Source organism: Buteo buteo, chromosome 8, assembly GCF_964188355.1.
Source record: "Buteo buteo chromosome 8, bButBut1.hap1.1, whole genome shotgun sequence".
In the NCBI taxonomy this organism is placed as follows: domain Eukaryota; kingdom Metazoa; phylum Chordata; class Aves; order Accipitriformes; family Accipitridae; genus Buteo; species Buteo buteo.
This window is the reverse complement of record NC_134178.1, coordinates 13380397-13407509: the sequence shown is the minus strand read 5'-3', so window position 1 is coordinate 13407509 and position 27113 is coordinate 13380397. Positions and strand designations below refer to the sequence as shown.

At 39.9% G+C, this 27113-nt stretch overlaps 1 protein-coding gene across 1 annotated transcript in view; it reads right to left on the bottom strand.

Moving 5' to 3' along the window:
* The window catches only part of DSCAM (DS cell adhesion molecule), a 412072-nt gene that overhangs the window by 60122 nt on the left and 324837 nt on the right, over positions 1-27113 (bottom strand). The window contains exons 20-22 of the mRNA XM_075034798.1: positions 25433-25588; positions 16761-16894; positions 3619-3772 (exon numbers count right to left, since the gene is read on the bottom strand). Of these exons, the coding sequence (XP_074890899.1) occupies positions 3619-3772; positions 16761-16894; positions 25433-25588 (444 nt within the window). The remainder of the gene's footprint in view (positions 1-3618; positions 3773-16760; positions 16895-25432; positions 25589-27113) is intronic.

Genomic DNA, 27113 nt, shown 5'->3' with positions numbered 1-27113 from the left:
AAACCAAACAAGAGCTAAGACAGTTCACTGCAGCTCAGCTTAATCCATATACAAAAGCCATCAGTGAATACCCTGGGTCAGGAGTTTCTTTCATTGACTTTCTCACAGAATAATATCCTGTGTATTCCAGTATGATGAACCATTAAAGAAACGGACAATGGGGTGTGTGTACTACCATGTGAGCCCCCCCATGTTGTTTAAAAACATTAAACACAAAAAGCAACATAGACTAGGAGGCAAATCTGTTCAACATCATTGCTCAGGTAGTCTACAAGAACAGGGGAAACTCAATATTAAAGTCAGAGAGTTCTCCCCAGAGGATCAGATTGTCATGGGTCTAGATCTGTTATCATCATGTGCTGCCAAATGCCATTCTTCACCAGTCATGCTCTGGAAATAAGAGGAACAAGGTGCATGCAAATTTCCTGTCTTTTAGATATATTTGATAGGCTAAACCTACAACTTTCAAGTCAGCAATGAAGCATAATTTGAGGGGCGGGGGTGCGGCCTGCTTACATGGAGACTGAACTTTCATTGCCATGATTATTTTCTTTTTGTTGGGTTTTTTTTGCTTATTTTTGTCAGTTAATCACAGAGAGTAACGATCTGTTCTGAGAAATGGAGACACTAAAGAAAGAAATGTTAACTTGAATTAAGCTTTCATTTAAATTGTACTATCCATTTCACATCAGACCCCTACCTAGACATTCTCATTGTTCTCAAAGGGGTTCTTAAAGAGATTATAATTAAGTTGACATAATTCAATTCAAAGTTAACTCTCATTAGCTGTCATGATGGTATCATTACTTGGACAATTACTGTGAAATAAGTTGAGAAAAAAAGGAAGAAAGCAACTTCACAGTAATGGCCTGTAGGGTGTTCTTAGCTATAATTCCTTCTAGCCCTGTGATGTTTTACTTGCTTCAGATGTACTGGGGGGTGAGAAAGGTCTTCAAGGCTATTAGCTTTGCCCATCCTTCTTCATTGTGCGTCCACTGCCCTTATCGCTGACCATCACTTTCTCCCAGCTCTCTAAAAGGTCCAGCGATGCATTCATACAGGAAATCTTGTACGTGATACAATAATTTCTAACCTGGCTACATCCAAAGTTCATAAAATTGCTATCTCTCAGTATTCCTAGTATCCATCACAACCTCCACAAATTGATTACTCAGCACTTTTTCAGTCCTAAGTGCATGTAAGAGAGGCTTGTCCTGAGCATCATCTAATGCAGACTTTATATTGGAGTATCACTACTACGTCTAACACTGACTGGATGCACTCTTCCGTCCTTCAAAATAAAGCCTTGTTCACACTGACTTGTCTACATTGAAGTAATTAATTATTTTTCCTTAAAGTGCCCTTGTGTTTTCATACAAGCTGTTTTTAAGTTCACTTATTTGTCATCATGAATCATTTTAAATAAACTTTGGAGGAGCAGAATCAATTCCAGTTTCTAGTAAGCTTGTTCAGTTTAAGTACACAGAGGTCAATTTGTAACTTCTCTATTTTTGGCAAACTGAGAGAAATTGCATACTACATTTCCTAATAACTAGAGGTTATGAATCTTAGTACCTGCAAACTGCATTGTTCTGCGTTCATCTTGTCTGAATACTTCCCTCTTTTTCAAATGCATAGAACATGGAGAAAGAGAACTTCTAGTGCGTTATGTGCAGCGGTCCCTGCACAATCCTGGGTTTGCCTGTATCCTAAATCTATTAGTATTGCACCATGTTGTTGACCAGTTGGTTTTGCTCTTATTCGAGCATCTATTTTTATGCTTATTTTTGTTTCCCTTTTTTGTTTTCATCACCACACATTTATTACACAGAGGTAACAGCTGGCCTAAAAGGAGAAGCACACTGAAACTTTTGCCCTGTTTCCCTGAGGTGTTTTTTCATGAGCTTCCTTCACAGATGTCCTTTACACTCCTCATCCACTTTTTAAGATCTCAACTTTGGTGTCACTGCTGTTCATAATGCAGTATTCAGTCATCCTACAAGAAATTAATCAATGGAAAAGCTCCAGATTTTTCAGGTCCTTCAGACATTTCATAGCCTTTCAGAAATTCTTCAGGTCATTCTATTAACAATGTGTAGCTACTAAGAGAAAGGATCATCTGAAAGACTGTACAAAAAATGCCAGAAGGAAGCAGAAAGTGAAAGTGACTCTTCTCAGCTGACAGAAAAAAACCTGTAAGCAATGGTATGGGGGGCAAGCATTTTCCTGCTTGTTCCAACTTAGGCCTCTCTGCCTTGCTAGACCCTCCCCGTATTTACACTGATAAATCATTCATTATGATCTACAGTAGTAACATAGTAGTTACTGTAGACTTCTCCCAGCAATGTTGAAAAAATCCATTTCATGTGATAATAACTTTAGGCTAGAGAAGGGGCAAAGAAAAGACATGACATTTCCAATCACAAGCCTGAGGAACCCTGTCTGCAACTCCTATGCATTGGGAAGCTATGTCATGTGTTGAAATAGTACCCTCCAAACACCATCACTGCCAGCCATGACAATAGCTCTGGTAGTTAATTTTCCATCATCAGACTGGTTATCTACCACCTAGATAGGTAGGAATGGCGAGCTTCCCTATGGTGATGTTATATGCTCTTCCATGCAGAAAGTGCTTTCATGTTGGTTGCGTTTGGCTGAAGTTCTCCAAAGCTTTTTTTAGAAAGTATCTGTCATCATAAAGCACTAGACACTTTATTTTACATTAGTACATCATTAGCCACATGACTGAAGAATTAGCAGGCTTGTAAAACTGTAAAGTCATTTAAATGCATCTAACTTTGCAACTCTAGGGACCTGTGCAATGAACTGTTCATACTGGCACATGCTGTGATATTACCAGTTTGAGTGGGGGAAAAAAAAAATCAATCTGAAGACCCCATGTAGAGATTGACTACTGATGGGACTCTTCTTATTTTGCTGTCTAAAACGTTAGGTCTCTATTTGCAAGCTAAGGTGCTATAGTGTTGTAAGCACCACATCTCACAGCACAGATAAGGCAGAATTCATGGGCCCAAGCAATATCTTTTAATAGAACAACTAATACAGCTGGAAAAAAATATGCAAGATTTGAGGCACATTATCCCTTCTTCATATCTGAAATAGAAGCAGCAAACTTCAAAGCTAATGCAAGTTGAGAACAATTGTTCAGAGTTTAGATATGTTAATCAGACCATTTTATACAGAAGATAGTACTTGTGGAGTACACAAGAGATATTAGTAAGGAGAGGAATGATAAAGAAGTTATCTTTTATGCCAAGAAAAAAAAGAGACACATTCAGAAGGGGAGGGGGATCATCTGCAAACCCTCTGTACCCAACAAAAGAAGATAAAAATTCCTCCAAAAAGCAATTTATTTCCTTCTAAGGTAGGTGGGATGAATTACCCCCTAGAGGAGCACGTCATTCTCTCTCTGCTGACTACAGCAAAAGCTTGGGCAATTAGCTAAGAGTTGTCACCTAACTTTTGGAGAGAACTGAAGTTACTCCTGACAAATCCCACTCTCAGTAAGCAATGAGGCATAAAGAAGCCATGTGCCAATTATAACAGTAATTAGCATTGTAAAGTTCTGGATTGCTTTAAAAAGCACTGTCACCGTACCTTTAGCTAGCGGTTCCACAGTGATAATCTCACTGCTGTTGCCTCTTCCTGCAGCAGTCACTGCTACCACCCAGACACTGTACTGGCGATTCCGGCTCAGGTTGGGGATTCTGTAGGAAAATGAGTCGGGAGAGGCTTCAAACTCGCTGATTACCTGTGGTGGGAGAGACAAATGTTTCCAGACTAAAATAAACAGTATTTGGAGAAAGTCTGCTAGGCTGAGTACTAGAAAGCCTGTTACTTCAGGGTACTTCGAATGAGTAATGAGGATCAATTGCTCCAAACAGATGGCAGATGGCAATAAACAGAGCAGACACAATAACTTGTTGCAATCAATTTATATTCAGTGAATCTGGGCCTATATCTTCTTTACAAATTGTTTTTATTCAGACTAGGACTTTCATATGTCTGTTTATTTTTACAAGGTTGGATGAAAAACTTAAATGAACATCTTTGACAAATATTTACCATCAATAGTTCTGAGAAACCAATTTTGGCTTACATAGAACTTTCCCAACAGAGGATTCAGTCCTGCACCTGCTGTGAAATCTGGAGTTTACTACTCAAGATATGTCTTTGGTCACCTAGAACTGTTGTGCTGGTGTTCCTTATCCCTGGGTTTGGTGGCTTATTCCTTCAGTAATGGAGTGAATCAAGAAATAAAACTGTATTCTGTAATAGACTGTTCAAACTTTCCCCGAGTCTAGTTTTGTTTAATCACAAAATCACTACCATTCAAAGATTCCCAGCAGAAGATCATCTCAGATATTCAGCTGCATTAGCAGGGAAGGACAAGCACTGGAAAAAATGCCAGTTCAGTCTATTCTTGCACTGTCACTCAGGTGCCTCGGCCGCGGGCTGCAGCCAAGCCGACCGGCTGCTATGCAGTACTTGCTTATCGGTGAGATGTTCTGCAGTCTGCTTGAAGTGCCCTGTGCAAGGAAAGGTGTGGAGGAATATATACAGTCCTCCAGGGGACGTGGGCTTGGTGCACCTCAGCACATCCTCCACAGGAAGCTCGACTCCTTAATGGAGGAGAAGGGAAACCTCGTCAGCCCTGAGCAGTATTACAATGCTCAATATAGGCAGTTTTATTTCTGACATGGGCTTTGTGATTCTTGTACGTAAAAATAAAGGGGTAATGAACCATTAGAATGAATAATACTCACTTCCTTGTGTGATACTGAGCATGGTAATGGCTAACTAACACTAGGCTAAAAATAATTAGAATGTTAATGACGTAGAAAAGAAGATTTTACTAGGAATCAGCATTAAAAATAATGCATCTGTGTAATCTAAACTTGATTCAGACTGACAGAAAGTGTGCAAGGAATCTCTTTGATATACAAATATCTGCTTCTGGTAAAGGCCAATCTCATCTGATTAGCATTTCAAAAGGTAGGTTGACCTGAAAGCATTGGAATATGTAGTCCTTCAAAGTGAATTCCAAATAAATAAGGGATGATTCTGAGATATCATTAAACACCTCTCCAGTGTGAACTGTTAGCCAGTTTCAGCTCCTGAATGGGTCACTGCACTTCTTTATTCTTGAGCTGGCATCACCTATAGTCAGGGGAAGAGGGGAGTTCATTTCATCTCACTTTTGAAATCTTGAGTGAAGACATTTGTATCTAAGCCATTCACCTTGACTCCCTTCAGAGACCATGCAAAGAAAAGGTAACTCCTAAGGCAAGGTTCTTCTGGCCTGAGACACATGCATTGCAGTGGGATGAATCAGGCTCTTGACATACCTGTGTTTCCCCACCAACTATAGAAGTGTCCATATAACTAGTCCAGGTATAGTAGTCTGAGCTGAAGGCATCTGAAGTTAATGTGCTTGCTAATTAAAATACTTAACTTTGTTAGCTAAAATACTTAACTCCCTGGCTTTCATACAAATGTGTGCCTCTATTTGCTTCTACAAGAATACATTCTGTTTCCTCCATGGAGACTAACTTTTCTGGGGAGACTGGTTTGCTCCACCTAACAGTTATCTAGGCTCAACACAAGCCCAAACAGGGACCTTGCTATACTTTCTAGGCAATCTCATTGCTCCTGTCAAAATGCCAAGTCAGTTTGTCCCATTTAGCAAGCATTTGCCTGGGTTTCCACTTCTGATATGATGAGGTCAGCACAGGCAGACACTTCTATTATTATGTGAAATATTACAGCAGGTTTTGAGAACCATCTGTCTTGACGTTTACACAAGAATATTGGACAAATGCCTGTAGCTTGACAGTCTGGATCTTTGTGAGGTCATACATAAAAATTAATATATTGATCATGGCACAGGAGGCTGAGTTTTAATATTCATGAGGCAGCATTTCCTAAGGTTAATTTGAAAGTCAAACAAGCTAGGCTGTCTCTGACACTTAAGCTCCACTCATTAATGCAGCTATCTAGCACAAGCTGCTTCTGAACCAACTATTAACATGGGATGTGGATACAGCATTTAGGAACCGCTAACCATTCCAAACTTTCTTATTGCTAAACTTTCATTCCAGCAAATATCAGTCCTGTTAAATTTACACTGTTTTTTCCACGGCTCCCATGGTTTATGAAAGGGACATATGGCTGCCTTTGGAAGCCACTCCTCATACTGCAGATCTCCTGCTTGAAATGCCTCGTGGCTCTGCTCCCTGCTGCAGTGGCAGAGACTGGGACAGTCAGACAGACATACACCCTGTATACAATTGCTAAACACAGCTTAGAGAAATCTGGTTTGAGATTTTATGTTTGGGATAAAGTGAGTAGATAAGCAGAAAAGGAAAACCTCAGCCTTGAAGCTGCAGCACTGGCACCAAGTGCTCCTGCTCTGAGGACCAAAGTTAAAGACAAAACTGAAAAAACAAACAACCCTCCAAAATTCCTCTGGCTGCAATGTGGTCAACTAGAAGAGCAGGCAAAACTGTCTCAAAACACAGGAGTTCTCTCTCCCTGGAACTCCAAAGGTGGAATAATCACAGAATTAGTTTAAAATGCCTTGTCTTCAATTCCTTTCTTTCACCCACAGAGAACCAGCATCATTCATACATTTGCAACTGTAGCTATTCTAAATCTAAATTAAATTATTCATGGAATTAATTTATTAATTAAATCTGGTAAACGTATCTTCACTAAATTAATGATTCTTATTTTCTTAAAACAAACTGCTATAGCTAAAGATTTTGGTTTCTAACTGGTTAACATGCACTTTCCCTTTCCTCAGCTAACATTCCCTTTTAAACACTTGGGGATGCTCCAGTGACAATGAATTGATTTTACTTTTAACTTTTGCATGTCATTTCAATTAGACTAACATGCCAGAGACTTTCATTACACAAAAAGAAAAAAGGGAGCTTTGTCAGCACAGAGAAGATTAAACAACTGAAATAAGAAATATTTTAAAGAATGTCACCTTGTCACATACTGGTCTTTGCATGTGCCAGTATGAAAGATATACTGCTGTTTTATCCCAAAAGCAGTAACATGCTTGCTCAAGGGATTTTTTTTTTCTAACTGCTTTTTTTATTCAGCTTATAGATGACGGGTTAATTGTTCTTCTGTCTTTAGCTCACTGTCTAAGAAGCACAGACAGGGCAAAGTCTTTAAAAAAACAGCAAGGGCTATGAAAAATAAAATGAAATCAAAGTCCTTTATCACAGTGCAGTCAATCTACTTCCCAAACCAAGCAACAGCAAGAGATGCTGAGGAACAGCTACTGCAGGGAGCATCATTTTCCTCTGATGCAACTTCAGCTCTATTGGCATACATTGCTTTGTATGCTTTGAAGCAGCATGTCATCTCCTGGCATTTCTGACTCCTTTAGAAAACAATTAGATAAGTAATGTGCATAAACTCTGAACTCTTTGGCTGTTTTTTTGGTTTGTTTGTTTGTTTGTTGTGTGTTTTAACCCAGCCTGGGAAAACTTCAAAAGGGTGCATTAGAAGAAAAATACATTTATAACAGTTTTCCAAGAAATCAGGGAGTTTCCCAAACAGGGAGGTAAGGTAACAGGTAGCATTTACTGTGGACTGGAAGATTATTCAGTCAAAGCAAGCCTGCACCTTGCCTACAACTGCATCTACACAACTTCTGATGTAAGATAGGTGCACTGAAGATCTCTACCTCCTTGTTCTCTGCAAGTTGTGGGAAACTTAGAGGTGAACAGAGAAAGCCACATGGAGACTTTAAGGACAAGAGTGAAAAGCAAGAAACATCCCAGGTTTGTGATGTGTGTTAGGAAGTAAGAGTGTATACAAGTTGGCTACCTGTAATTGGCTGCGTCATCTTAAAAACTAAAAATACATATATATATACTACCTAAAGTAGCATGTGTGTTTTCACTATGAATTTAGGTATAAAATATGGCCATAGCATCATCTAAAAACAGGGCTGGAAGGACCCTGAGAGTTCACCCAAGTCTATTTTTATTTAAATCAGGTTCAACTATACGTCCACAATTTCAGACAGATGTTTATCCAGCTTGATTTTGAAGACACAATAAATGGAGATTCTGCAACTCCCTAGGCTGAAAGACTTATTCCATTGCTTAAGTAATCTTACTATTAGAAGGCTTTCATGAAATCTAGCTTGAATTTCCTGCTGCAGTTTAAACCCATAACTTCATTTCCAGTCTATTAGGACCATGGAGCATATATTATTACCTTTATCTTTGCACCAGTCTTTAACCTACAAGAAGTTTTACTATTCCTTTCCCCAGCAGTACCCTTATCCTTTTACAACTTAATAACCATGATACTTTCAACATTGTCCAGAAATCACATTTTCTCTAACAGTTTCTCTAATAATATCTGCTGTTATCCTTCAGACTCGCTAACAATGGTCCATAGCCTTCTTGAATACAGTTTCCAAACCTGTATTCAACAATCCCAGGGTATGGCATTGGGCTTTTCACAACAGGATTATAAAGGTAGCTAATGTTCATCTTGGGATGCACAATAACGTCAAAATCCTGTTCTGAAGAATCTAGCCAATTGCTCTCTACCCAGTACTTCTGCAGTTGGTTATTCATGGTACCCATTTTCTTGCACTTACCCATACTAAATTTCATCTAACTTTTTCCAGACCAATTTCCCAGTTCATCAAGATCTGTCTGAATTGTAGTTCTGTCTCCAGTGTACTTGCAATTCCTCCCAGCCTTCTATCTCCTGCAAATTTAATAGGCACACATGCTATTTCATTATCCAGGTCACTAATGGAACAACTGAACAAAAGTGGACTCAGGAGAGATACCTGTGCTGCTTCCTCCTGCCCACAACAATGAACCACTGGTTTCATAGCCTCCCACAGAACGGCAATCAGTTTTATATCTAGCCTGAGCTGTCTTAGTGAAACCGTGTGTGCCTAGCTAAGTTTCTTTCAATAAACATGCATCCTCTGGGCTTGTCTCTGCTGCTAAATGAGAGAGAGCCAGTGACTGTGTTGAGCACTCCACCCCAATGATCCACACCACTTTTTAACTTGATCTCTAGCTCAGTTTCGTACTACTCTAAATAGCTCACTTTAAAACAAATCTGCTTTAGAGGTCCTAGTTCTAAGCAGCGTAGACAGACGTCAGTCAATGTCACATAATCTTGGGGCCAGGTGCTGCTCCTTGGCCCTTGTTTAATCAGCAGTACAGATGAGGCCTACAAAGAGCACTGAGCCTCATCAGTAGTTAAAGTAAGTTTTTAGTTCTACAACATCAAAACACAAAGATCTCCATTTTATTGCACAACAACATCACAGAATTGTCTGCTCTACCTCAGGCCTTCATTGCTCCTGGAAATGATGTTTTAGAGTCCCTTGGACTGACAAGTTATCCAGTAATGGGGGCTATGATAAGTTGTTTCTACCTGGAAGGAAACTGGGTTAATATGAAATCAATACATTATTCTATTTATAGAGAATGAGCTTCAAGTTCTGCATCCCTGAACAGAGTAGACAGATCACTAATGTGCCCTCTCTGTGAACTCCCTGAAGATGTGAAAGTCTGCCTGAGGTCAGGAACTAGTACTTTTCTTTGGGACTGCTGGCTTTTGCCTTGCTTCCTTTCACAGATGGACAGACTGTCAGAGCTGCAGATAACCACCAGACTTGGACCACAGTTTTCAGTAAGAGCCTGGATACCACTTTGGTCGTATAAGAGCTTTTGTTCAGGTCTTGCTATTTTGGCTCATGTTTTGAAACATGGCATGTGTTTTCCACTCAGCATTATTGAAAGTAACTGCTGTAAACAGAAGCTGAGCACAAAACAGAATGCAGCTTCCATATAAAATTTTATCTTGCTCTTTTTTTTTTTTTTTCCCCCTTAAATGCAGAAGTGAAATGTTAGAAAGTGCAAGATGGAAATTCTGGAAAAAACAGAGGCAGCTCCCTGCCTTCCCACCTGCAGGAAAATCTTGCAAACCCATTTCCAGGAATCACACCTGGAAGACAGCCTGCTGCCTGGACTTCCACGTAGTCAAGGAGTCTGTTGCTTAGGAGCCACCGAGGTACACCACCTGCTTGCCCCTTTGCAGCTACTCACAGAGAGTCCATCAGCCTCCTGGGGCTCATGATCAGGGAAGCATGGTGACCACAGGAAGGTCAGGAGACAACCTTCTGCGCTGCCAGGGGTTCTGCTGCTTCCTTTGGTGGCCCCAAAAAATCACCAGGTTTGTTCAGGGTATTTCAGTCAACTCACAGATTGTATGACACCATCTGGTCCCAAGTGCTTTGTCCCCCGTGTGATACAGAAGGGAATGGGACGAATTCAAACCTGCTGAAATACACTGCAACTGACACCAAGGACTTATTGTTAGACTATATTGATATATCTGTATGTGAGACTAGGTAGTGAGACAAGACTGGAGTTTTATGAAAAAATCAATATCAAATTTGTTTTAGTAGGGCTTTGCAAGGAGACCTTTAAAAATTGTATAAAACAGCACAACATCAGAATTAATTTATACTCTGTCACATCTCTGCTGAGATCTGCTCTATGACAAAAGTAAGATAGGCAAAAGATATAAAGTTGGCAAAGCAATTAAAAGAATGAATGTACTATGTTTGGGAACAGGTAAAGCTGTGAAATGACTATGAAGAAACAGTAAAGAGTACATGTGGTATTTTAAAAAAGACATATTTTAAATACCATGCAAAATAAGTTTTTAAAATAACCCAAAATTACACACTAGTTTTGTGCTATATAAAGAACAAGAATTAATAAACACAAATATCATAATGCTGTAAAAAGTACTGTATAGACATAGTGATAAATACTGGTTGTAGTACACAAATCAATGAACATATATTCTAAATTCAACCTTACAGATTCTGCTGACTCTAAATAAGCTTCTATTCAACAGTAACTTTATCTATTTAGCCAACTTCTGCCAGCTACCTCTCTCCTCCTTTTAAAGAGACTTTCAGCATCCCTTTATTCACTGAAGCCTCTACAGTGTGTAACAACAAATCACTTCTGGATTATAACTGCTTTTGCTCTATTTTTCATGCCTTTTATTCAAGTCTTTAAACTGGAGAGGAACAGGGGTCAGAAAGTATGATGCAAAGCTGCCTCACATTGAGTTAGAATTTGGACAGCTCATATGCAAAATCAAGAGAAGATTTGTGTATGCCTGAAAGAATTGTGTGGAAAATACCCAGCTGCCGGGAATTTACGTCAGCTAATTCTGGTTCTTTAAGGATCTAGTTTAAGATAATTGTATATACTTTCATACCATCTAAGATGGGTATCATCTGGTTTAAGACAACCCCGTATACTTTCTCTAGAGTAAACAAAGACAAGGGAAGATTTTGGAAGAAGATTCATCCAGCTTCTCTCAGACATCTACCTTCTCTTCTTTAATGAAAAGAAAGTCTTGATGACCCCAGAATCAGCATAGGTATCTCTCTTTGAGATGTCTGAAGTCAGGTGAACTGAATCCCACCTTGAGTCTACAAGTAACAGAGACAGAGCAGAGCAGACCAGACTCTCTTCTTTCACAGGGCATCCCCCAGAGTCTCCCGTGTATGTTTTTGATAGGATATCAGTAATACATTGCAAAGAATATCCTCCAGGTGTTTTCTGGAAGATTCTGCATATGTTTGTATTGGGGAATGTATCCCCAACATATAGGACTTCATAAGAAACCAAGATATTTGGCCTAAGTGTTTACCACCAGGACCTTTTGAAAACTATGTGACCAGAGTTGGGAGGCTACAGTCTATGCATTTGTGGAAGGAAACCTAGAGAAAGAGTCTGATTCATGCCACTTTTTCTACTGAACAGGAAAAAACCCACTGTAATACACCCTCAATGGGGAATCTGACCATAGTTTTTCCCTCAATATGGTGGTCTACAAATTGACAGGAAAAGGTGCATAGAGATGTGAGAAACAGATGAATGGTCTAGTCGCTACTGCTGCTGCTGCTGCTGGTGATCCTATCATAGGACTGAGCAGACAGAATATACATTGGAAGAGTGCCATGTGCAGACATCATTTGCTTGTTGTTTAATTTGACAGCAGGTTAAACCATGTAATTTTTTTTCCCTCTTAGTGGGTTTAAACCAAAAGAAAAAATGAAACAAATATGAAAGTCTAACAAGCTTAAGAGGAGGTTTCTCACAGAAAAATAAGTATACCAAAAAGATCAGTAACCCTCTGCCCCAAACAGTGCCAGATGTTGGTCAGTTTCCAATACCAATTACATTTTCAAGCAAATTGACTTGGGTTTTGGCCAAATATGAGACCGCTTCCTTCTTCTCCATCATTACTTCACATCTGTTCATCTCCCCCATCTTGCAAACTCAACTGTTTCACAGAAATATTTCTAGGCCAAGATGAATCTTTGCTGGGCTTTCAGCTTTTGGGTCTTTCTAAATCCTTTGGACAAGTCCAGAACTGTAGATTATAGTTTTCAAAGATTATTTCACATCTTAATATGAGTGGAATGAAGACAAGAACCAACTGAAAATGTTCTGACAAGGAAAATCACTAAGAAGGAGAGAGGTCTCCATTTGTTATCCTTTTATAGTGCAGTTCTACTTACATGACTCCTTTCCATTAATCTCCAGGCATTCCATGGAGAAAGCAGAAGACTGATGCACAATTTAATGACCTGCTTTGTTGGAAACAGCAGGATAAGCCTGTTTAATATGTTTGCTTCTATTAGTGAATGACTGACCAACGGATCACCCCCAACAAAACTCCAAAAGCAACAACAACAATAATGGCTGCACTTGTTAAATCAACAAAGCAAAATAGATTTTAATATGTGCATTTCTGGTTGAGTGATGCTGTACTGTTTGTTGACACCCAAATGATATAGTTGGTCTATATGTCTTCAGCTCTTAACCTCTCTCTGCTTTCTCTGTTGGTTCTAATGCTTTCTCAGCCCTTCCTGCACCAGTATATCCTGCTTCTTAACCTTCGTTCTCCTGCCTTCTTTCTGTGTTGCTTTTTACCTGTTCTGAGATTACAGTTTCCCAGGCTGGCTAGCCATTGCATGCTTTGTGACACAATGACCTTTTCCAGGCACTTCGTGCCATCTAAATTTTATTTACTCTAATCCCATTGATTTCTCCTTATGTAGTGTACTAACCTGAATACAACCAGAGGTTGGTGGAGTTTTTTTCAGAAATCACCTAAATCTAATTTTCTCTTGCCCTTTTAAAAGCCCTGGCAAAACATGTCTACAACCCAAGGCAGCAGGTGCTGGAACAGCCACCTAAAGCAGCTCCCCCCACAGCCAAGTAGGAGCTGAACCACCCTGGCTTCTTTGCTAGGCTTCAAACCATGTGCAGTATCTACGGCACCTTTGGGAAAACCTACACTCACAGGAAGGGATGGCAGCCTGTGCTGCAGCTGATAGTACTGCCTGTTGCTTCCCTGAGACCTGGGCAGAACGAGTGTGACGAGCGTCCTGCTGGTACGCGGGGGATAAGCACACTTAGAAGGAAGCTGGCCAACGTGGGACCATTTCAGGTGGTCTTGTCTTGAGAAACCAGCTCCTGCTTGGCTAAGTGGGGTCAAGAACTGTGGGAATGTGGGTTGCGAGTTAGCACAGAGGATAATTATTTTAACTTAAATTCTGGTGCGTTTTGTTTCTTATATTTGAAGAATGAAGGACCCATTAAGTCTCATTTCTGTATTTTCTTCTATATTTGCAGAACAAAAGAGAGAAAGTTCTGCTTAATAATGCCTATACAATAATAGAGGCAAAACAATTAAACAGTACGACATTGGATCCTTGTTTGCACTTTATCTTAGCTAGAGAATAGATTGCAGTGGAAAATAATGTTTATTTTTCACACATTAATCATATTCGTGGCTTGAAACCTCCCAGGCAAATACTGTCCTCAGGACTCAAAATATTTAAAAAGGAAATGTCTGCATCCTTCTGTACAGGGGAAGCAGAAGTTTTAACAGCTTTTGCCCTTGCAAAGCAAACTGAACTGTGCAAGAGGCAGCAAATCTTCATCTTATAATATCTCAGGGTCATATGGTGGTTGCACTTTGTAATAAAAACGTGCACAATATGACCAACAGTGTTAATTAGTTTTCCTGTTGGTGACTTAAACACCAAAGCAGTGTTCTTGTGTAAAGGACTGTCTTGTTAGACTGTCTGAAGAGTACTGTATTGACTTGTTCTCAGCAAACACATACTGCTTGTAAAACACAATCTGTAAAGAATATAGCCTTCCCATAAGTTTACCTTTACCGCTGTCCTTTTCTCTTTCTCCTCACTGATGCTTAAAAACTGAGTTTGCCTTTCTGCTTAAATAACAGACTTTTAGCAAAGTTATTTTGCAACCAGGGCTTTGGTTGAAGGAAGAAGTCTGTTCAGGAAGTTTTCATGGCTCTATACCTCCATCTACAGCACTTGCTACTTATGGTGGTAGAAGAGATGACAAAGACACAGGTCTTCTATTTATTCCCCTCCTCACTCTAATTTAAGACCTCTTTCTCTGCCAATAGTGAATCACATGAGAACTTCCTTGGGAGACACAGACCATGTCTGCCCAGGAGTGTTAGCATTCAAGCACCTCTGCAGCAGGCTTGTTTCACTGCAAAGCTAGCTCTGAATAAAACAACTTTTTATTTTACAGTCTTTTAAGAATAAAAGATAGGAAACCATTTTGTTAGAAATAAAGTTAGGGGAGTGTGTCCTATATTAAATGTGTCCTGAGGTCTTAACACTTATTTAAAGATGTCCAACTTGGCTTCTGGAAACTGCCCACTGAGTGAGATCACTGCCTCACTCGCCACACAGGACTGATACAGAAGACTTGCTCTGTAAGCCACAACTCATGCTGATCTGCAAAACACTAGTGAGAAGTAGTACAGGGACTGTCCTCACAGATATATTGTGCATGTATATATACATATGTGTATGTATGTATATATATATTTATATGTACACACACACATACAGCCCTTCATGCATGTAACAAGATGACTATACATGTACACATCAACAATTAACAGAAAACACAAATACCTCCAAGTGCCTCTGCCCTGGGCTAAGGTATGCAGTGATACCACCCCATCATGCCATAATGAACACCACCAAAATATAGTAGTAAAATTCAGTACAGGCCAAGAGTAGCAAAAAAAGTAACTATTCTTGTCATGGTCCGTCACTGAGGTACTCCGAGAGGTAACCATACAATAAGCAGTCTTAAGAAAACAATTTTGTATATGAGAGAACTGCATATTAGAGAAAAAAAAATTTAGCTGAGGATGTTTATTTTCCTGGTGATGTAAGCATACAAAAAGTTGTTGCTAGCAAAGCCTGAGGAAGAAACACTGCAGCTTTGTGCATGGTAAGTAACTAGCAAGAGCCAGCAGCACCACCTGGTGTTCCCTCCAACGGCCCAGAGAAGCGCTTGGTCCCCACTGGGACCAGAGCCCTAACAGCGAGGTCCAGTTCTGTAAATTCCGACCTCTTTAACGCACTGTGTGCCATAGAAACGTATGAGCCATGATGGAAAAATCCCTGGCTAGTTTACATTTAAACGGTATGCTCAAGATAGTTTGGTTTGCATGGCTGCAGTTATTAAATTAATGGAGATAGTAGTCCCCAAACATAAATGAAGCAAAGATCCCCAACCTTTGGCTTTGGATGTGACTAATAAATCCTGCTTATAGTAGGACATATCAGTTTAAGCATAGCAATCAATGAGCATGTGTGTTTTGCCCTGTGTCCCCTTGACTACCTGCAGAATTAGTTCACTTGCTGGAAGAGAGGTTTGGGTGAGGCTGTGTCTGCCTGAAGGGTCCCATTCAGACATACCCTCAGGCCTTCCTCGCTCTCAGCCAGCTTTGAAAACAAGCCTGAGGCACTTTTGGAAATGTCCCTGTCAAACTCCTCCTACTTCTGGAACAATATTTTCCTTGTCTGTTATACTAAGATTGCATTTTGGAACTTGCAATGCTACCTTTGATGGGAAGTCCTGCCTAAAAACTAAATCAAAACCTTAGATAAAAAATAAATAAGCACTTTTTTCAATGTAAATTAAAATAAATATGCATGGGTATTTACAAAGAGCAACTGGCCCCTGTGTTTAAAGATAGCTGGATTCCTTTGTGATTCAGAAAGGGAGAAAGGTACCTGCTATTAAATTCAATTTTTCTCTTGTCACTTTCTCAGCAAGTAATAGCACGTAGACCTAGAGTGGGCAAATACTCCAGGCATAAATAAGCTTATTCACAAGCAAGTATGTTTGTTCATAAGTCATTATATTCTTTCACACATGAATACTCAAGCCAAAAAGGCCGGAACTTAGATGAAAACACATCTAAGTATGGGTGTATAAATACATGCCTCCAGCTACAACAGGGCTCTTGCTGGTCCTCTAAAAGGTAACTGAGTACATTCTAAATAAAAAAAACCTTAAAGGATACTCAACTTCAGCTGTGAGTTTTGAAATGATTTGTAAGTCAGCACTCTGCAATAGGTTTTAAACAGTGAAAAAGTTTGATGGGTGGGAAAACCCAAAACCAGCTCTCAGCCACCCCTGTAGCCCTGGGATCCCCCTTCACGCTTGCTTAGGGGGAACAAATGGCAGGAAAGGAAGTGGCAAAGAGAACATCAAGCACTGAATATCTGCAAACACACTGTTTCAGCCCCGCAAGTCAGTGCTGCCCATCTGTGGTCGCCCTGTGGGACTCACCGTGGGGTAGGGGTGCGAGCAGAAGACAGTGTATTTCCGAATGATGCCGTTCAGCTTGAGGGGAGGGAGCCAGGAGACAAAGACAGTGGAGGCTGAAGCTGCAGCTGCTTTAACACCGGCGGGAGGACCTGGAACTGGAAAACCAAGATGTGTTAGAGTGGCCCAAAGCAGGCACTCAGCCATCCTAGTGTAACGGAGGAGTAAAAAGGAAAAGGGGAACGTGCTGCTTTGGTAACCGTGCCCCTGTGGACCGAGATGGACACCCTGTGTTAGGAAGCAGCCTCCACGCTGCTCACACCAGGGGAGAGGGTTTGGAGGGTTGTGCCCAATCCCTAAGAGGGGAGAGGCTCTGCTTCGGAGGCCCCCAGGCAGAAGCTGCCACTGATGGTTAAACTTTTGTGAAGTATCACCCCCAGCCTGCATGCATGAAGATAGGTTGGCAGTGGCCAATGAAATTGCCAAACGACGTGTTGTTATAAATTGTCAATTTTGAACATATAACTCATGCCAAACTATTATTCGCTGTATAAATAATACACATGTGAACAGTTTAATGGACATACACAGTAGAGCTGTGAATTTAATGAAGTGGAGAGCAAATGAGCTGTAGTGTGCAGTTAGCGCTGCCTGACGTGACCCAGGTCTAGCTAGTGGTGTGATGTGTGAGCAGACATGACCACAGAGTATCCTTATCCCCAGCCTTGCTCGCAACAGCTCAGACCCCTATCTGGCGCTGCAGTATGTGAACACATATCTATTTCTCTAATTACAGCAGCTATCTACATAAGCCATCAAAAACTGTCACAGAGAAAGAGAAAAAAACCCCACTCCTCTAAAACCACATGGAAGAAACTTCAGCCAGGAAATGCTAAAATCTTGGTACATAATCTATCTTAACTGTATCTCTTCACATGCTTGCATTTTGAGAAAGGCTTTAATTTCATGAGCATATGTTATTTTTCACACACGTTACACTGTACAATGTTCTCCAACTTTGGAAACACTTTTATACTAATGTGAAAAAATTCCTGCATGCTAGGATATCACATTACACATAAGCTTGTACTTAAACAATATAGCAAGGACTACATTTAACACCAGAATAAATTGTTTTAGAAATTCCTAAAATTGCACTTTTTGTCAACAGGAAAATATTTTAGAATATTTTTAAAATTATCAAAATAAATAATTGGAAATCTATTTTAATACTGCATGTGGTGAATATTCACATTAAATTATTAAAATAGATACAACGTATTGGAAATGACTACATATGGTATTAAAGACAAAATGAAACATTTTGATGGACTCTGTTCTTTACAGAACTTTTGGTTCATGAGGAATCTAATATTTTTGTCTAATTTCAAGTAAAACAACCAAAATGTTAGAATTTCCAGCATTGCAATGCTTGATCATCTTTCTTTACTTTCACAGAAAACAGTTGTGCAATACAGATGGAAAAACCCTTGTCCAGCAAGCTGATCTTTGGAGATGGATCCTTAACCTTTGTTCTACCTCATGTAAGTAAGTAGATATTATGGTGGTCCAAAACTTGTCCTATAAAGAGAAACCAGACAGCCTGGGGTCTAAATTTGCTTAGCTTTGTGGCTAGCTACTTCAGGTTGGGAAAAGCATATAAGGAGAACTTCAATTTTATATCTGTACAGGTACTACTGGAAGATGTAAGAAAACTGACAGATAGGCACCACTCAGTGCAACATTTCTGAATATGCATTTTCTATTTATAGTGTGTTGAGAAAGCTAATAAGGCAACACGTGACAATGTCATGATTATAATTGCAAGCAAACCCAGCCCCTTACTGCAAAGGGGCTAATTCAGTTAGCAGTTCTATCCAATGAAGAGTAAATATTGATGCTTGACAGCATTCAACTTGTTATTTATACCCAGCTCATTAGAAATGCTATTTGCTCCCGCTGCTGAAGAGTGAAAGCTAGCTCTCCAGGGTAATTACTTAATCCACAGGAGGATTCCTTTACGGTTAGTAATGTTTTCTGGAAATCACTGCAAATAGATGTATGAGGTTAAAGTAATTTATTGTTAAATTAGGGTGTGATCTATAGGGATAGGTTCTGACAATAATTGGTTGTGGCTGTCAACTGTTGAGGGATTAACTCAGAATTCATCTAGCATTTTCCAGTCAACGGACATATGTGGAAAACATCACTTGTCATTGCACTGCTGTATTACTGCCGGGTATACAGACCAGCAGAAAGAGGGACTAGAAAGAAAGCCAGGAAGCCATATAGTCAAATTTCAGAAGCTTTTCTAATCCAAGGACCCCTCCACCTCGTTGCAGAGGAGTTGGAATCAGGCAACAGTTTTTGCAGTGGTGCCAAAATTACTCTGAATGTTCATTTATTACTCCTCTTCTTGCTACATTGTCTTTGTTTGCTGGGTTGTGCATGTGGAAATGACTGTGTGTGGGGAAGTGTTTACATTTCCTTAGCAAGAATTCTGCAGACTGTCATCTGATGCCTTACAGACCACCACTCTCCTCTGTCCAGAGGGTAAAGTCATTGTTCAAACTCATCCCCTGGACCTAAACAAGATTATTATGAGTTAGCTCAGCAGTAACTGAAACATTTGTTACTAACCATGGGTTCCTTGAGTATCTGAAGAAGTTTTGGTGGGGGAATATGGTGCCTGCCTTTTCTTGGAGAGGAAAGACCCCAGACTTCTACGCTAACTTAAGGTATTTTCTCTCATTGCCTTTGCATCCCGTAGCCTTACTAGCTTCAGTTATTGTGAGACAGCAGTATCAGGAGACCTGGGCTGTCTTATTGAATTCTCCATGGATCTTTATTTAGCACACTGATTCCCACAGATCCCAGCAAAGCTAAGCTAAATGTGCACAATACCATAGTTTCTTTTTTCCATGGTCACCAGGGATAAAATAATGGTAAGAAGCCAGAAGACAACCAGGGCTGAGCACAGAGAAGCCAGAGACTGCTTCTAGCCAACTTTGCAACATTCCAGGGAGCAGATTTGGCAAATTTAAGATTAAAGATGGCCTCATTCTCCAGCTAGCAAGGCTTTGAAAGACACGGAAATAGCATGCTGCTTTCATGTGGAGGAGAACACTTTGTATTCTTGACAGTGCAAATGAAATGCTAACACAGAGAAGGCAATTATACTGATACAACTAGTCCAGGAGACAGCATTTAGATGTGCCAGATAAGGGGGAGGAGCTCCAGGAACTTTCTCATTCCCCTTTTCATAAACAGAGAGATTATCACCATTTTTCTTCATGGTACTGAACAGCAGGGAGGCAAATGCACAGAGCGTGGTGCATTTAAGAGCAGTATCATCAATATATCAGAAAACTGAAGCCTGCTCTGTAACAGGTTTTTAATTCTGCACTACACAGGATTATCCTGTTGACTGTTATATTTATGAAAAACGAAACAAAATAAACTGACTGCTGCCGGTAGTGCCTTCGTTCATGTAGATATCCCACCTACAATTTAGACCTATACTAGCCAAAATACATTCACATGTGCTGTCCACTCCTCATTCACTCTCAACTGGCCTCCTATTAATCACACCATTTCTATCAAATCCTGTCACTTTCACAAGGGGAATATTTATTATTCTGTACGTCTTTTTGTTAGTCAAAAAGATAAAATTGGAGATCTCTGACAATAGAAAAAAATGCATTAAGTGGTCATTAAGGGCAGTTTTCCATCATAGCACCCAGGTGATGAACTGCACAGCCATCCTCTCCTGCTGAATGAGCCCAAGCAGAGCTCTGCTCCAAAGAGTACTGAACGTGTGCTTGATTGGATTTATGCTTATTAGTTTTAGAATAAATATAAAGCTTCGTCAAATGGTATCTGTACATTCATGTCTCTCATGCCAATCACCAGAAAGCTTGGTGTCCAGAAAGAAAGGACAGGAGGAAAATCTCTCTGGATTCAGGCAGAGTCTTAAACTGACGCTGGCAAAAGGGATTTAGTGTTATTCCTCCTTCCTCCCTGCAGCTAGTCCCTGCTGCTTCCTTGCTGCAGCTTTCCCCTTGCTGTGAACGCCGACGTCCCTGGCAGAGGAGAGCTGGAAGGACAGCACTGCTGCACCACGCAAAGTCTTCTGTGTTATACAAACAGCTCTCTGGGTATAACAACGCATTTTCTCAAAAGAAACTGATATGAGAGAGAAACATGCGTTCTCCTGCATCACGGAAACCCCAGAAACAACCTCTGCCAGACACTTAGTAAAAAGCAGCCGTGCCAGGATAAATTGCCAAATGCAGGCAGCTTTCCCTGGGAGGGGACTCTGGGGACTCTGTCCTCCACTGGCCAGTTCTGCCCAAGGTCAGAGGTGCTGCTGTCGGCCGAGGTGCTGCGTCACGTGTCAGGCTTGTACGGGGAGCAAATTAATTGTCTCAGCTACAGTTTTCTCATATCGCATTTGCAGCACAGAACCAGAGAGGGAATTTGTTGCCCCCCCATTGCTACAAAATGGAGTAGCTTTTGACACTGTACTTTGAACACAGCAAGGAAGGGAATTTGAAGAACTACTTTAATTTTTAATGATTTAGTAAATTAAGTCCTCAGGTGAAGAGTACAAGCAGCTTATTAGAAACTGTGAAGTGGAAAGGGTAGGGGACAAAACCACAATGAATTCTTAAAAATTGGACATTTCTGCTTGACTTATTTTTCTGCCACAAGGAACTTCAAGAAGAGCAGTTTCTTCTTCTGAAGGCTAATGGGAGAAAAAAAAGACAGACAAAACTCATAAATACGATCACATTGAAAGGAAAGCTCATTTCCTATTATATTTCCTATTATTTGCTAGAGCTGTTCCCATTTCCTAAGCTAATCAGCAGCAGTGTCTGACCTCTGGTGTCTAAAATCAGTATCAAACATTACAAGAAATCAAAGCCTCAACTCATTTCATCCCGGCTGACTACTTCAGTCCCTGGCTTACTCTTATTTTGCCACATTGGAGACTTCAAGCCTGCTAAAGAAATTTTGGCCTGATGACTCTAGCTGAACACCAACAGAGAAATCACAGGAGGCCACGATCTGCCTTTCAACAGCAGCAGTGGAACATGCTGCACTATTGATTTTACAAAGAAAAGTTTCCCCTCATGTAAAAGAAATGAAAAAAGAAAAAGGAATTAATGGTGTGATATGGCCTCATAGTAACAATGATGTGGAGGGCTTGGCAGTCACTTAAAAATATCTCAGATTTACAGATTTTATTAGAGGAGGGTGGAATATGTCGTGTCATAATTTTAGCCAGAGAAGGTCTGGGAGCACAGATATAAGGTTTCCAGATCTAAGCTCTGTTAAGATTGCAATTATTTTTATCTCACGTGCCAAAAGAGTGTTCAAACTAACTTTAGGGCAGGATCTTTTAGGTGCACTGAAATTAGTCCCACTGAATAATCCCCTACAGGAGACTTTTCCTTAGAAAATTACAGAAGAAATGTCTGTTCTTCTGAGGAATGAGGCACCTGTTCGATGCATTTATTTTGGCAATGTGAATACTCTTTTCCCATTTAATTTCCACAGCCTTTAGGATGTTTAGACCCAGAACTTTGGGTTTGGCTTATGTTTAACTGCAGGCCTTTATATATTCCACTCTAAACCTCTACTACCTTTAATAAAAAGTTGTGAAGCAGAAGCAAAACATGAAATCATTGTATTTTCTGGAACACCTTTCAGTTTAGCTTTCTGGACAAAAGATTTAATGAGTGGAACCACTGTGAGGCATCAGAAAACCTCTGAAAAGGTTAGTCATGCTGCCTTGGGGTGAATTATTGCTCAGCTGCCAGGAGAATTAAAGATGAGAGATGAGCCTTTGCACAGCAGCGAAGCAAGGTCTGAGTATATGTGTTTCCCACATCTCAGGGCCTGTCTGTTCTCAGAAAGAGAGAGCAAAGGGCCACCAAGAATTACAGAGAAGCAAACTAGGAAAAGGTGGGTTAAGGGGGAAAAAAAAGAAAAAAAGAAAGAAGGAAAAAAAAAGAAAATATTTGCAGCTTCCGATGTTTCAGAACAGTTGCAAACTGGAGATAGGTTACAGGAGATGGATGGGTGTACGTGTCAGGGGAAGGAGTAATGGGCACAGTAACACTTCACGTAGGAAATACTGTTATAAAGCAGCAAGTTATCCATCGGTCTCCCTGGACAGCGGGGTGGAAGGAAGTGCTCAACCCACTTTGCAGCAAAAGAGATTGCATTATGGGGGATCCTTAGCTGGTACGGGATACTTAGGGAGGCTATGGGGTCCTCATCACTGCAAACTGCAGAAAAGGTTAGTAAACATCAGCAATGACTGAGAGGTATCTGATCCTCTTTAGAGCAGGGGAATGGTCTTGGTGAGGAGTCAGCAACGTTTCATGAGCAGTACCTCATGTTTTTATTGTCCCCAGTGAGGGACAGAGGTACTGCTGGCACCACTTCTGCCATCTGATCAGTTCCAAAAGCTGAAGGAACCTCACACAGAGACAAAATGTTATCCGTGCCCAGGCAAGTTTTGGTAGCTTGCAGCTCCCATCAATTTTTTAACTCAACAGAAACCAGTGCCTGGCATTCCCGAACAGCCATTATGACTTCTCTGGCATATGCACCATGAAGTGCTGACCCAGAAGCCGGGGGTTGTCTCTACAGGTTGGCTTTTCGGGGATTTCTGGAAGAATGCTCCTTATTGTTTCCCAACATTGGACTGGCTGGCCAGTTTGGCATATAAGGCAGCAGACTGCAATGTTGCTCAAAGGCATAAGACCAGCAAGCACATTCTTGCTGGGGTGCACATTCTTCCTCAGGGGTCCTCTGACATGAACTGTATCACCCCAAGACCAGCCTGTCCCTGGGCTCCTGGAGCAGCGTGGGACAATCCCCCTGTCTGCTGGTGGTTGAAGTCCCAGTCCCAAGGCTCTGGGGGTGAAAGCCTTTGCGTTCAGAGAGTATTCAGGGAAAAGTTGCCATGCTGGTATCTAGTTGACAAAAAGTAACTTGAAAATGCAGCAGGTAATCTTGCAGTTCTCTTATTTTTTTTTTATTTTTCTTTGAAATAAAGCCATCTACCTCCAAGCATGGGGTGTCTCAAGAGCATCTGACTCAGGACTTAGGTGCTCCAAAGTAATTGTTAAAGGAATTTAGGGTGGGATCAGAATGACCTAATGTTCAGTGTTTAAGACACAGAAGTCTATAGCTGAGCAAATTGTCCTTGACAGTTTCAGACCAGGTGCGGTACCCTAAGACTGTTTTAAGCAGAGTCAGTACTGCAAGGCGATGCAGGATCTCAAGCAAGATCTATATCTAGCAAGACCAGGAAGTAGACCTACGTTAAGCAATGTTGCTATATGCCTAAATCTCCTCACATTTCTCAGGTATAAGACATTCACTTACTCTTTTTTGCTGTTACTTCAACTTTCATCAAAGTAATGGAAAGTATTAAGCATAAGAAAATAGAACAAGCAACAAATAACTCATTTGATAATGTAAGAGAAAATTTTAGAAGTCCAACTTTCATCTATGCTACATCCCCTGGATACAACTACAGTTGGGGCCAGGTGCCCTTACAAGGTATGTAAATTTTAGAATGAGTGCCTTAATATTTTATTGGAAAAAATCAATAACATTTATCAGGTCATTTTTTTTATTGGCAAAAAAAGGCCAAACATTCATCAAGTCAGTTAATCTACTGAACCTACTCTCTTGGCACTTTTGTAAATCTCATTACAAATAAAAAAATTGACAAATATATTCATATATACATGAATGACCAGTAAACTGGATAGGTAATAAAGAAAAATCCATTCACTAATTTCCTTGAAAAAACACTGCATAACTCACAGGAGAATTTACCCATCAAATATTCAAGTAACTTCATTGCTAGGACTGTGTGCATTTTTATTTCTGCCAAAAAATTCTTGATCCAAATTTTCAAAAGTGTTTAGGGATCTAAAGATGTATTTGTACATTTCATGGGGTTTTCAGGGCATTAAACAGGTTAGGGTCAAATCTTCCCCTGAATTTGAAATTCTAGTCCTTGAGAAATAGATCAGTATGTGGCATCCTACTGAGGCAACCTGAAGTGATTTCCATAGTTAAAGTTACAAGAAAGTGATTATGAAATTTCATCTGTGTGTGATTAAAAGTTTCTTAAACTTTCAGCATTAGAACTTGAATTTTCTGTGCTTTGGTCTATGAACAAAGGCAAGAGAATTTTGTTCTTCATTTTGCTTTTGAGGGAAGAGGTTTTTGGATGATTTTTTTTTTTTTTAAATATACTGAAAAAAATCTTTTTAGAAGCATATAAGTTATATGAGATCATCCCAGAATAGCATCTCCTCCTTTCCCCATTACCAGTCACTTGGAAAGAATTAACTCAAACCCTCTCAAAATTCTCAAATAAGGTCCTGAAGTATTTGGGAGGGGAAAAAAAAAAAAAAAAGACAAACTTGCTCAGATCATTAGTGTTACCTACAAATTTCTGACTCACCTGAGCTGGAGTCTTGGAAACAGTCAGACTGTTTTCAAATCTGTGGGCGCATACTCCTCTTCATGTGCTCCTAACTCAAGACCTCCAGATAGAAATCTCACTCTGCATGTTTGTGTACAATATTTGCACTATTTTGAAAGCCTGAGACATATAAACATTTTGTGGAAGTGGGAATGGAAAATGTTTTACTCCTTACCATCTTCTTTAGTGCGGGTGAAAATTTGTTCACTTCTCACTCCATCTCCAGCTCGTGTAAAAGCCAACACCTGAATGCTGTAGTTGGTGTATTTTTCCAGGCCATCAAGCTCTAGTGATGGCTGTGTAGTAGTGACATTCTTTATTTCTCCTAGCTCTATAGAATAAAAAGGAAATTGAGTTATTGCCAAGTACAGTCTTCTCCCAGCTATTGATATCTACTGTGGAAAACTTAGGGATTAAAGAGTGTACCAGAGAAGTAATGCTTCATTACTATAAAACAGCAATGAATTATAATAAATTAAAATAAATTCCTTTGTGTCCTGACTTCTTACTATTCAAAGCAGACCCAGGTTTCATTTTCCAACTTTTTTTTTTTGCATTTTTTTTAAATACTTGGAAAAGAATTGAAAATTTCTACAAGTAATAAGATTTTTCATAAAGAATAGATAACAAGAAGAGATTATTGCAAAACATCCCCTAAAGCAAAAATAAGAAGGTCAGTTATCTTCATAAAGATTTTCTGGTTTTGAGAAAGACCATTTCTCATAAGGAAAAACAAGAAAAAGTCCTCTATATTTTAAAATATGCAAGTGCTGCTGCAAAGCACTTGATGGCAGTAATACCAGCTAACAATAGAGTTAAACGCAGTAAAATCAGATTTACTGGCAGAAAGATGATGCACTTCATATGCATCTTTTTTTTGCAGCAAGCTAAGAAGTACAACCCATACAGCAAAAAAATTTTAAACATATTTAGGGCAGAAAATGAAGCTGAAGAAATGAAGAAATTCCAATTTTAAGCACTGCATGAAGATCACCTTTTTTCATCATGTTGTAGGACATCACATAGGCACTTAGATGTGCAGTGATAGTATTCACATAGGATGTGATCCAAAGGCTACAGGCATCACTGAAAACGTTTAATTTTATGTCCATCATGTCTACATTTTTATGTATGCTTCTCATACATTTTTATCTTTATTTTTAAATGTACAAAGGAATTGGTGGTTTATTTCCAAACATTTTTGACTCTAACATTACCAGCAATAACAATGGCCCTCCGGGTTACATTTCCACTCCGAGTTCCCCTTGCCACACTAAGAGGCCAGGATTTGCAAGACAGTTGCGTATTAGAGTGAACAATGATCCTGATGGATGAAAACGAAAGAAGGGAGACAGCTCATTGTTCTAGAGCTGTGAAAATTCAGCAGGGCAAATAGGAATAAAGGCATGTGCATCTCGAACGTACTACTATTTAATTTACAAGAAAGGACCATACCTAGAATTATCATCATGTGACAAATTGGAGATTAGTAAGGTATCTAATTTCTCCTTTGATCATTTCACTCATTCTCTGCTCAGGAGTCTGTTTCCCTAGGAATTATGCTAAGAGTACAAACCATAAGCACAACGGAAGAGGCTGGCATGAAAATAACAAGCTTTTTCCAAATATGTTTCTTTCTTTTGCTCTCAGCTACGAAGATGAAATGCATTCTGTCAAAAAATAAGCTATAACCTCTCAAGTAGGCAACTAGCTAAGCAAACAGATAACCAACCAAACTAAAATAAAATACAGGTTTGGGCAGGCATGTTTTAGGTTCATATCATCATTCTTTATAAAAGAAACCTGCTGGACTTTGTAACTGAGATGAAATTTCCTCAGGTCATTTTGGGTACTAT